This window comes from Tyto alba, unplaced genomic scaffold (genome assembly GCF_018691265.1).
Source record: "Tyto alba isolate M040663 unplaced genomic scaffold, T.alba_DEE_v4.0 Super-Scaffold_6, whole genome shotgun sequence".
Lineage (NCBI taxonomy): Eukaryota > Metazoa > Chordata > Aves > Strigiformes > Tytonidae > Tyto > Tyto alba.
In genome coordinates, this window is record NW_024881327.1 from 15,687,319 (window position 1) to 15,700,571 (window position 13,253).

General features: G+C 38.8%; 1 protein-coding gene across 2 annotated transcripts in view; it reads right to left on the minus strand.

Annotated features, from left to right (window-relative positions):
* PPP3CA (protein phosphatase 3 catalytic subunit alpha) overlaps positions 1 to 13,253 on the minus strand; it is a 202,103-nt gene that overhangs the window by 50,678 nt on the left and 138,172 nt on the right. For both annotated transcript variants that reach the window (XM_042807999.1, XM_042807998.1), the window contains exon 3: positions 6,068 to 6,192. In XM_042807999.1, the coding sequence (XP_042663933.1) occupies positions 6,068 to 6,192 (125 nt within the window). The remainder of the gene's footprint in view (positions 1 to 6,067; positions 6,193 to 13,253) is intronic.

The following is a 13,253-nucleotide window of genomic DNA, read 5'->3' on the forward strand; positions in this document are numbered from 1 at the left end:
GGATTTAACTCCACTGTTGCATGCTGAATTTGAGCCTTTGAACAATTTGACATCTCAGCACCTCCTGAAATGGAAAACCCAAAGCCTCAGAACGCTTGCACGCATCTCAAGTTATATGCTCAAAACAGGGAACCTTGAAGAATCGTTACCGTTGCCCCTAGACTGCAACCACAGCAGCACCTCTAACACAGCACACTCATTTCTGGGTGCTCTTGCACTGATCATGCCAGGAAGAAAGAGACAGATGCAGCTCACTGTTAGCTGTGTGGCTTTGTATGGAAAACAAAAGATGAACTGTCCCTCCAAAGGACTGATGGCACTGGGAACTCCCCCAGCAGATTAAATTGTGCATAAATGCAAGGTAATTCATACTCGAAAGGGTAATTTGAGCCACGTGTAGCTAAGGTTTTTACTGATGCTCTGTGAACTGTGGAATAGTATATTGGCATAGCTCCTTCACTCTGTAACTAACACACATCTCACCTAAATGCAAAAATTGCATTACTCTAACTGCATCAAAATAACTGTACCATCATAGTACCTAGTACAGGTACAGCTTTCTCAGATGGAATAATGATCCCAATGGAAACCACGTACCTTTTCTACACGCGTAACTGCATTCACACTACTGGTATGACTATTTATTAGGGCTTTAATTCAGAGACAAATAAAGATACACTGCATCTGTAATCCAAATACGCATAAGAGACGCAAGTTACTGCCATTTCTGAACTACCATCCCTTAAGCACAGAGAAAGAAAACTGAACACTACTGAAAATAAAGAAAAAATTGTATTGTCTTCTCTACAACCCAGGTGTCATTACCTTTTTCCCAACTTTCAGGGCATAAAAGATGATCTCTTCTCCTAAGTCTCTGATGCAGAACAGGAACCGCAAGTAGTGCTACTTGCATCAACCAGATCTTCAGTGACAACTAACAGTGTTTGCCACAAATTTTTTGCCAATGTGCTCCTATGTTACCTGTCTTTTGTGCTTCTAAAACCACTGCTCACGTACATACAGGTTGTGTATAAAAAAATTAAAAAGGCTACTGCTGTGAAAATAGGCTTCTTGTAGAGTAACAGTGAACCCATTTCTTGTGGTCAGGGTCTCTACTGTTTCTAAAATGTTCAAGAATCTCATTCCAATCATTCAACATCTGTTTATTTTTTTATTAAAAATCTGTTGAATATTCCCAAGATGCTTTGGCAGCTTGTTTTGACATCTGCATGGCACTTAAGCACCTCTAGACTTCAATTATTCCAAGACTCTCTCCTAGCTAGACTCCCAGATTATTTCATTAGAAGTGATCACCTGCAAAGTGTTGCTACTTGCCTTATACTCTTTTCTGGTGTTTAGAACACATCAGCCCCATTTCAGCCCTTGGAAGGACCTTAAAATGTCCAAAAAGGAAGGACCTCGTTTTCAACCAAAAAGTGACTAGACAATTCTTCCTCTTAAATGTTCCTGTAATTCTTATACGTAGTACTTTCTAAACAGGTATCCAAGCGCTGGCTCCTAGCTCTCCTCATTGGACCTTTTGTCTTGGCCCCAGCTGTTTTCTGTGGAGACGGGTCCTGCAGAGAGATGGAAGCAATGTGGGGGAAATGGTGCGATCAACCTCCAGGGCACCTCCCCGTGTTCTCTCCCCACAGCCAAAAGGGGTTCTTGGCATGCTGGGACTGGCTTTGGGAAATGCTGGGACAGGACCAGGCAAGCTGCAAGGACGGCCCTGACACAAACAGATGTTCCAGTCTGGGAATCCAATAGATAAAAAAATAATCTGAATTTGCTGAATTATGGAATATTCACGGCTCTGAGGAGCACTGCCCAGGAACAATGAGATCTTAGAAGATGCAAATTCCTGCTACAGAGAAACATACGTGCTACTGCTACACAGAAGAAAACGGTAAGGAAATTTAGGATAGTTAAGGTATCAGGATTTTCTTTGCTCCGAAAGAAGTGAAAAAAACAATTGACTTCACTAGTAAACTATTTCTGACCAGCCAAAACTATTTTAAATCAAGCTGTTTATTGGAAAACATTAACATACCAGAGAAATTGAGGAAACTGAAAGGTGTTTATTCTTCAAATAAAGTCCTAGGAAAGTGCACAGAGACTTGAGAGATGACAAACACATAGCTTCACCAGCATTCACTTCATCCACAGTTTACTAACACAGATTTATTTATTTGTAATTCTTTTCTTGGGAGAGACCAGTTAATAATTCCAAACAGTTCAAAGAGTTCAGATGCACCTCAAGCGCCAAATGCCTTTTTTAATTGCTGCAAAGTCTGATGGTCAAATTCCAGACTCGCTCTAAATACCACGCTTTGTTCTAAGTAGAAATACTACAAAAACAGTTTCCCCTTCTGCAACTTTGGTCTTTGCATTTGGCAAATTAAGACATATGAATGCTTTGAACCTTAAAACACAAATCCGGTTTTGTTCATTTTGAACATTGGTTTAATTCTCCATATCTTAACTATCTGCTCTGTCAAAAATGATCAGTTTGTACCTTATGATATTCAATTGACATTTAAGCCTGTATGTTTTTATGTGGGACTGAGCAGGAAAATAATTCCAATGGTTCATTTACATAATATTATTAATGCATTATTGTCAGTATTTACTCTGATTATAACTTTTCCAAGACTGATTAAAAGCAGTCTGTATGTATACTTGCCCCTACGCTGCATGGCATTTATATCTGCCTTTCAAAAGAGATTTCAGAGTCAGGTAGAGATTAGTCATTCTTCCTCACAGCCCATGCCTGCAGACCCACTTATGCTCTAACTATTCTTTCGATTTAAAAATAGCCCCCTGTTTTGATCATTTGGGTTTCTTTTCTCCATGACCATAAAACTTGTTTGAAAGCGAGAACTGAGGGGTTTCTACTCTGGAGTCAAAACCCTGGAACAGTGCACAAGCACAACAGGGAAATGCTATCAGTTATGGAGCCGAGGAAGCAAGTGCACCATATCAGATATTGCAACTTGCAGAAATTTGTTATTGTAAGCAAAGAAATGCTCAGGCTCTGCCAAAAGATCAAATGGAAAAGAGTGCAGCTACAGGATGAAGATTTTGTCTGTGCCTAGAAACCTCGTTTCATCCTACCTACAATTTTGACATTTTTTATTTTACCTGTTGTAATTCCTTTATTAGTCTCTCATCCTGTGACACCTTGCTTAGAACTAATTTTAAACACACAAACCACCCCGCACTCAAAGAATGGAGCTAACCCCGGTGAAAATGAAGCACACACATGAAGGATTGAGCCCCTAGATCAAAAGCTCTGTATAGGGCAAGGACTGTCATTTCTGCTGAGTGCATTATACAAATACTCTTTTACCCTCTGCATTATCAAATGACTTCCACCTACTTTATGCAATTTCTTCCTCTGTTCTTAATGATAATAGCTTATATTATATAGTACCTTTCATCCATAAGAATCCCAAATGCTTTGCAGCCCACAGACAAGGATTATCTCGCCCACTGCCAGCACTCAGCTAGGTCTAGGCTCAATGGTGTCACTTTTACGTACGCTAGATATCACACAGTAATCGGACGGATTTTTTTTTTAAAGCTTTTATTACTTGTGACTAGTAACTTGGACCAGTTACTTAAATTTTTGGAAAGGCCCCAGAACTGCAAGAGTCTCATGTCTACGTAGCAGAAAGGGGAGCCAGCAGATCAATGGAATAAAGATCACAGTGAGACTGGCATGGTAGAAATATGCACTGAGATCAGACTAGGACTGTTTACCATCACTTCTTCAGCACAAAGTACCGGCAAGAGCTGGTGCCTGCTAGACGTGCTCAGGGCCTCTTCTCCACCAAAAGCATCCCCCCCCAACATGTCAAGTTGCCTTCTTCACTATTTTTATTTCCTTGTCACAACGTATTGTGCTGAGTTCATGCCTGAATGCATAGCTCTACATCCAGATACACCTACAAAACAGAAACCTACCTTTCCTTTCGAAGGCCTTCTTTCATTAAGGTGACAGGTAGGGAGAATCAATATGTGGCCAAAGAAGTAGTAATTTGAGAACCTTACATATAAAAAGGAATAATATAAGCAACAGCTCAGATATTTCCTTGGCGCTGGCAGAAGCCAGTACTGTTTCCAGTGAAAAAATAGTGTCTCAGAATGGAAAAATTAAATTCAGAATTGCTAAATATGTATGTGCAGGTTGTTAAATGGGTAATTTTAAGGGGCTTATTCCCCACCCATAAACTCTTTTGCTTTGTGTTATATGGCTTGCTATTCTCTTTAACCAGTAATAGCCCTGGAGTAGATTTTGTCGAACTGTCAGACAAGCAGTTGAAAGCTGAAGTGAATCCACTTGTTCTATTTCTTATATTAATACCATATAGAAATGAAGACAAAACTTTCCTCTTCCAGATACAACTTGGCTTGGTTGAAGTCTACAGGAAATACGAACTAGGTTATCACAACTAAAAAATGGTAGTTCAGGATCCAACTGTACAACGGTTTAAGCCTGTGAAGCCACCACCCACACTGCCAACCTTTCTCAAGTGATCCAGCATGGTAATCCACACAGTGATAATTTCGCTCACAGCTCACTGTGGATCAGAAAAGGGAGGAAGCAGGCACAGGTGGCTCAAAAAAGTCATCACCAAAGTGCTGACTTCAGTATGAGACAAAATCCTAACCATATTGATTCTTAGCAGGTGAGCAAAAGAACCTTTCAATTCTTAAATTCTTAGCGCATTTTCACTTGGAACAACATATTTCTATTTGTAAAATGTGCAAGATTCTGTTAAGATTTTAAATTAAGTTTTAAAGTGAGCTAATAAAGCCAAAGTCGTTTTACAGAATTGTATTTTAAAGAAACTTTTCTGCCTACTGTAAATATAAAACTAGAAGATGATCCATTTACAAACACATTATAAATAGCTGTTTGGGATTACATATTTTTATATCAATATGGCAACAGTGTACTAAGAGGGGGTATGCAGAATGAAACAGCAGTATGTATTCTCGCATGCTGCCATTTTACATAGTCACAGACATGCAGACATGTAACATAGGACCCATATTGCTTCTAACAGACAATGGGTATTCTCCCTTGACTCAGAGGGGGTTAAAGTCTGAACATTTTAGAGAAAGGAGTCCAGCTGTAGCTCAAAAGCTGCTGTAAGGGTTTCTGACTGACAGTTCAGTGACTAGATCAACTATGACCTGGATGAGCAAATCCAGATTAGGTTTTATTTGATAATTATGCACCTCATCTGTCAGTGCGCATAATCAAGCAGCAACACAGAGCAGAAGAAAAAAGCCAGTTTGTTTTATGAGCACTGAAACAAAGGATTTCTTTTTGGTATTTGACTCACTTCTAGTCAAAGGTGGGCAGGTTGGATAGGATACCGTTTCCTTCACAAACCAGCTAAAAAGGATGTCATTTGCCTTCCACATATTACAACCTGATACTGGAGTCTGCACCAGGTCTTAGCACCTTCAACAGGGAACATGTGCATCACTTCTCTGTGGATGCAAGTGCTGCATCAAAAGCCAGAGATCACGTACTCCTGCATGCCATATCTAAACAGAACTCACTCATTCCCTCCAGCACAGCATGTTACCGGCTGGCTTTTTGACCCGTCTACCCCCTATCTAGTCTTTCCATTTTCATGAAATTTCACATCCAAGAGACTGAGATCAAATAAACCTAAAAGTCAAACTGAACTATGAGTTGTTAATTTAGTTTTTCTCTTGTGTCTCTTTTCTAATACCTCTTGTCTATTCATTCTATTTAGCTTGCCCAAGCTGCAGAGCAGACTGCTTTTGTGTAATATTTGGGTGGCCATTAGTTAGCACCAAGGTCCGTTCTCCATCAGCTTTCCAGCACAGCTATAGTGGGATTTGACTGGACACCAAGCAATCTTTATAAAAACACCAACAGCGACATTAACGTGGACTACCTTGCTCACAAGTGGTATCTATGAAGAGCTTCAATATTCCTGAACTGGTTGAATTATGATGCTGAATATACACAATAGTCTTCAAGTGGTTTCACAGCCAAAAACAGAAATAAGAAACTTACTTCAATGCTGAAGTACCCTCTGTCCACGTAGTCCCCCAGGAAGAGATACCGTGTATTGGCAGGAGAACCCCCCACTTCAAACAGTTTCATTAAGTCAAAGAACTGACCATGGATGTCTCCACAAACTAGAAGAGAAAAAGAGCAATATTCAGATTCACCACGTGAAGATCATTTTAGGCATATCTGTTCTGACATCACTGTCTTATAAGAAATGTGTTACGACAATTTTGTGCATCATCCTCTAGCTAAATGACCAGTGAGAGCTGGCAACTGCTCAGCAGAAACTGTTCTGCTATGACATGTATCCATATATGTGTGTACAAAAGACTACCAACTAATTAAAGGAGAGCCATCAGGCAAATTTGACCTATAATTATTTTCATAGGTATTTGTCCATTCCTCCTAGTGTCCAGCAGAGCACCCAATACTGGCAATAGTAGTAAGACAAACCAAAGTTGTCCTGGAGAAGAGAATATGTTCAAGCAAGGTTATTCTTTCTTTTGACATCACTCCTCTATTTCTCCTAGTCTTAAGCCCAGACGAAAATGCAAAGCGTACTTGTCCTGTGCATGCCACTGGTTAAACTGACAAATTTCTGACTTCTGGTTTCTGTATAGAAAAATGGCTCACCTGCTTTCCCAAAGAGTGTCTTACATGAGAGGACACTGATTTTTTCATGCTTTAATCTCTACCACTTTATTTAATCTTGCATAATTATGATTTGTTTCACTTCATTGCAATGAAGTCAATCTAACAAGCGGCTTCTCTAGAAAGAGCAGCTCCCAATAAACACGACAAAGCACAAGTGATGTGCAGTCAGGGCTAATAAGAAGGGATGCCTCTTTTTGTGCCTTAGAGTTAAGAGATCAGCTCGGCTATCTTGTGAAATTGCAAACTCCGCGGTGGGTGATTTTAAGCATCTGCAGGAAGGCAGGCAATGCTTTTGGAGGCCTCCATGGAAGCTTAACTAACAGTGCTGTGCCAAAACCTGCTTCCTGTTGCCTTGTTTTGTTTCCTCTACCTAAGGGAGGGAGACAACCCCCCATTTTAGGGCCAAGCCCAGACAAAGAAAATGTTAATGGCCTCGACTGTTACTGAGGTCAGTTTAGACTGGTTCTGCCTTCAATGACTTAAAATTTGTGAACTGGAAGGCTGATTATGAAGAAACTGAATAAACTAATGATCCGAGATAGACCTTATCTTGCAACAGCAGCACAGCTTCTTATTTACTGCTAACACTAAATTCATAAGACTTCAGAGGCTCTCTCTGATGTAACGGTTCAAGCTTTTGTATTCAAGCACTGCTCTCATTTGAGCTTTTATCTGGAAGTTGATACAGAGGTCTTATTCTATCACAGATAAACAAACCTCACATTTATCACATGCCATGGAGAAGCCGAAGTCACGTCTCAACATAGATATAAAAGGACTATATAGAACAGCTTGCAACACCAAATCCAACAAACTCGCAATGCAAACAGTGTTCATGCCTTATTGTCTTTCATCTCAGCCCAGTGCCACATTATATTTTTTACTTGCATCACTTTTCTCTGAATGTATACACTAAGTTCAATACAACAGTGTCATTCTGTCCAAAAACTAAAACCAACAAAAAAAAAAAATCCCATCAAAACCAAAACCAAACAACCCCCCTTCAGGTACAGAAGAAAACACTGATGTCACTGCTTTCATCAATACTGATGTGAACTTGGTGACACAATCCACCAGTGCTGGCTAGCTAAGCATTCTTCTGTGACAGTAACAGGGTATTTTCCCATAAAATAGCATTTAGTAATCTTAACACCACTGTGTTATATTGTGAGATATATATATATATATATATATATATCTCTTTGCCCTAGTTCATTTCCCCCCTCAAGAGTTTTAGATGAAAACCTTCATGTTGAAAGCCATCAACAGTTATAATTTCTATCTAAGAATAATATCTGCCATTAATTATGCAAAATAAATACTATTTAAATCTTCAAGTGATATAACAACACCTCTCTTTCTCTAAAACAAAAAAGTACCCCAAAAGAAATTTTTTTATAGCATTTTTAGTGAACATGTTAATCTACCAAACCAATACACACTGCTTGACTGTACTCCTCTGCATGGACACTGTGGGAAGATTAAGAACACGTGTCGCATATTGATGGCCAAGCAATCTGCTCTCCTAACTTTGAGCAGAAAAGCTTTTAGTTATATAACTGTACAGCTCTACCAATTATCGCCCGCCTCCATTTGCTCCAACTGCAAAAACCTGAAGAAGACTGAAAGATTTTTAAATGGATTAACTTTTGCTCTTTCACTAAAGCAGAAAGAAACAAGATTTTTGTTGTTGTTATGTGGACATGTGTGATCAAGTAAATACACTGAGGCCATTACAGAGAAACCAAGAAGGTTAGAAAATTTTCCCCAAGTAGCTATACGTCCATGAATTTGTCACAAGTCAGAAAAGCAGAGAGTAAACTCGTGAAGACGACAGAAATAAGAAGTGCAGAGCCCTGTAATCCCGTGACTTGCAAAATTCTGAACTGCACTTGAAAAAAATCGATACTCAATGGATATTCCAGCAGCCTACTCTTCTTTACTTGACAGCAGATGCAGAAACATATACAGGGAAAAAAAAAAAAAAAAAAAAAAAGAAAAGAAAAAAAAATAGATGGAAAGCTAAAAAGTCCTCAGTCCAAACCTTGCCAAACAATTAAAGTAGTTCCAAAAGAAAAGCTTAGAATCAGCTGGTAAAAGCAGTGGGAGGAAGAGAAGATGCTCAAAATTAAGAGTTAACATTGAGATTTAATTTATTATGGTCAGATTCCAGAATTCCTACTGAAAGACCACAATGTTACATACAGTCAATCCAATTAGTATTTTGCCTGGACTAGCACCGAACAGATTAGGGATCATATATTTTCCAGGTAATCTCAAAACTGGACGAATTCCCAGGCAGCCAGATCAATTCTTTATCTTCTAATAGGTGGAGGCAGAAGAGACCCAGCATTATATTTCCATTCATAAAGGCAGAAACATTCATCAGCCAGTAACTCTACCATACCCTTCATGTCTTGACTTGTAGCTTCCCATCACTAAGAGCCTTGCAGCACTGTCCCACCAAGAGCCCACAGAAGATTTTCCATGCCCACTCCACACTACCTCTACAAAGCTCTGAATTAACCATCTTCCCCTTTCAAGTTACAGAAAAAAAAAAATTGAAAGCACACTAATCATGTTTACTCTTATATAAGCATTACCACTGGATCTGTCATTCAATTGAATTCTGTCAAAAATGTCCTTTTTATACTTGTGCAGGCCCTCTTTTAGTACTGGAACACTTGCTATCAATCAATACATTCCACAAGGTATGAACATTTTTCCATCAAATAACAACAAAATAAAACATAGCACAGTAAAGCATGAAATTCAATTCTTAATGAAGATCTCCAGGATCAATGTACTTACGGATTTAAAGTATGAATGCAGGGAACATAAAACACAGTTTATATGTGTGTGGGATTAACATTAAAAGCAGTTGTGTTCTATATCACTCATTCCCCAAAAATGCCATCAAGTCATGGACTTTTTACACTCATCAATTTAGGACAACTAAATCTGACAGCATTTCCCTTCTCCTACCTCCCCCTTCCCCCTCCCCCCCTCAAAAAAAAGACTGCTTAATATATCCAGTGTTTTTCAGCTTTCTTTATATCTTTAAATTGCCAGCTGGGCAACAACAAAACATTATTTCCACTGACTTACCATTTCCAGGGATCAGGTCAGGCACCAAACTTGTTGCCTGTGAATTTTACTGTCTACTTATCTAACCTCTCAGGGCAGCAAGCTCCAGAACTGCACAACATGCTATATAAGGAAACTTTTTAAGCTGTTTTGAACTGATCTCCTACTGAATGTATTGGTGCAATCAGAAGGTTTAAGAAACACTGGTTGTTTGTGGACCCCTTAGAAATTTATCTCTGTTGAAGAAGATTTCAGGTAAGACATGGGCCTCCCTCCAAAAGATTCAAGTTCACAGGACTGTCTGTGCAATTACTGAGAAATTGTGTTTCTGAGCAGCATTTCCTACTTGTTGTAATAGGTACTTTGATCCACTACACTATCTTACACTATAGCACCAGAACTTTCCCAGTGTAACTGTCTGTAAAATACCATTTTATTATAAAAATAGAAATTGGACATGGGGAAGCGAAGAAAGAAATTTTTTTTTTGTTGTTTTTAGAAATTGTCATCCTAATACAAATTAAATATGTTTCTGATGGCTTCAATGCAAGGATCTCCCTCTGATTTATGTCAAAGGAACAAGCAACACTGAAACAGCAACCAAGTTGTACTAATAATGAAGGAAACCCAAAGTTTAGCAGTGGCATTGCCATCTTATTTATAGAAGACAAAGTGGTAGAGCAGTGATTTAGATTGCAATGATTATTGGCACAAACATAAAGTCTGAAAATGCTCTTCAGATCCCTTCCTTCAGATAACTAAATGCTCTTTGCTACATACAAACTCAGTCCAGAGAGTATTCTGTGTGATTTCCCACTCTAGAAGGATATTAAGAACAAAATTTATACTCATAATACATTAAACACTGTCAATTCAAAAAAATCTTCTATCTGCAACAGTTTGGATGTGCTGCACATATTTCCTCATTTATCATGTACATACTTAATCGGTGTAACAATATAGTCTAAAAGTAAAATACCATTAATGTTTCAAGTGAATTTACATTACATGTATCACAAGATTATATTGCCATCTTCAAATGTCATCGAGATTATGAGCACATATGCAACACTCCACCAGCAGCTTCAGAAGCAACATCTGCAAACTCATACATGTATGACAATTAACAGCAATGAAGCAAAGACACCATTTAAAGAGGAAATTAACACTCCGTAGGGAATATTATCCATCGGTTGACAACTTGTTCTTTACATTCACTGAGCTAGGGATGTTTTTGCACTGAGTTCCAAGAAACTGTGCTTCAGGAAAGCAACGTGTAATACTGCAAAACCTAAGGGAGAAAAACACCCTATTGAGTTACACTGCAGAATGTAGACTGCAAATCACAAAGGGGTTTGCTTTGTTTAGGAAGTGTTTAGCTGCTTACTGTTCCGCTAGTTAGCATGTGCTTCCAAGAGCTTACCATTTTCCTAGGGCAGCTGGTACTTACAAAGACTCACTGACAAAGGGACAAGCACACCGTGCACATCTGTGCATGTCTGAGCTGACTCATGGATGCTAATTTGTCCAGGTCTACAGGATAAGGTGGCAAAGAGGCTGCACACCCCAGCGAGAATTTACGTCCCAACCATTTCTCCAAGGACGAAGTTTGATGCAATGAAAAGTTACCAAAGACTGAATGAAGAAGCCAAGTGAGGAAGGAGTAATTACAAGCAACAGTGGACACACAAAGGCGAAGCAAAAACAATTAGATGAGCTGCTGTAGCTGAGGAGTCAAAGACTGGGCTTCCTTAGCCAACCAATAAATATGAGGGAAAACACTTGCAAGAGCTATATGCATTAAATTCTCAGGTGCTTCAAGAAGAACTACCATTGCTCCTCAAGGACTCAACTATTGGCCAGAAGGCTCTCTTTTCCCCAAGATTTAAGAACAAAGTCACATGTAAGAGTCACGTCTTTTGTTACCCAATCTCTGAGCTTGAATGAGCTTTGTTTCCAAATGTACACGTTACTGAGGAACATTATATTTTGCCACAGCAATATGAAATGTTCAAAATGCCAGTTTTGTTCCATGCTTCCTTTTCTTTTTTTTTTTTTTTTTTTTTGGTACAAAATAAAAGAAGAATCTCCATAAGTTTTTATTTGTGGCTGCCCACTAAAGCGCTATTCAAGACACAAACTCAGGCTTAAGTTACATACATTATTTTATAGTCATGCAGTTCTGTTTCTGTTTATAAGCAAGATGATTAAAGAACTTGCAGACTTCATTACTTACTCAGATTGAAGTCAGAATCATATAGACAGCTCACTAGGTAACTTATCATCCTAAGAAAGCATCTACTAGACTCAACATAATGGGTTTTCATATAAATGTTTGTTATACTAAGTGTATTGAACAACAGAGCGCTGTATTTCCAAAAGAAGCATGATCTCATTCATATTCATATCTGGTTATCTAACATGATTATAATAGGCTTTCATCTATCTTTTCCCTTCAGTCACTGCATGCAAACTAATGAGTTTATACTACCAGAGTGAATTGGCATTAATAAAAAACTGCAATTATATATTTTCATAAAGAGGCCTGCTTCACCAAAGATAAAGCCAGAAACCATTAGCCATACAGGTACAGCAAAGGAAACCTCAAGTGAACCATTGATCCTACATTTGACAACGTTGTTTGGTTGCCGACTTTCCTTCTTTGTCCTGAGGAAAAAAAAAAAGTAGTATCTCAGGAAAAGCTGTTTTCTGTGCAACACATGAGGACACTATACTGTGTTCTGCTCTGTCAACACCTGAAACACGAGTGTCTGTAAAGATCAACCCACGCTTGCTCCTTGTAATAGGAGTTAGTTTTCTCCCACCATCCCCTAAAGGCTAGAACAAATTAATAATACGTGATTTAAAGAGGCAGAGTGAAAAAGAGTGGGGAAGGGAAAACATCACATCAGAAAAGACTTTCAGGACAACAGTCATTAATATTCTCTGGTAAAGTAGGAAGCAAAAAAACCCTAAACCACGTGGCAGCAAGCCTTCCAAGATGTTAAGGCTACAAAAAATATCTTCAGCACAAAGTTTTCAGAAATAGGTCCACAAAATTACTTTTTGTATTTGCAGGGTCTCAAAACACATTAAGAACCATGTCCATAAGCCTGGCCAGTACATGAGTGCCTTCATATATATGAGATACTAGAACCAACAGAGTGTCAGGAAACAGCCTCTATCTAGTACTGTAAAACCTACACTGGCAGAGAAGCACCACTTCCCTCCATACTCCTACCCTTGATGAATTTTTCAGGAGATCACAGCAGTGGGGTGCCAAATGAAAACTTTAAATTCCCAGTCAAAGCAACATAGCAGAGTTGTAGTAGAAAGGGGATGGTGATCTACAGAATATTTTACATAATTTTTCCAAGATTAACAGGGAAATGTGTTCTCATCACATATACCAGAAGATGCTGAATCAGGTCATGGGGAGAGAAACAAA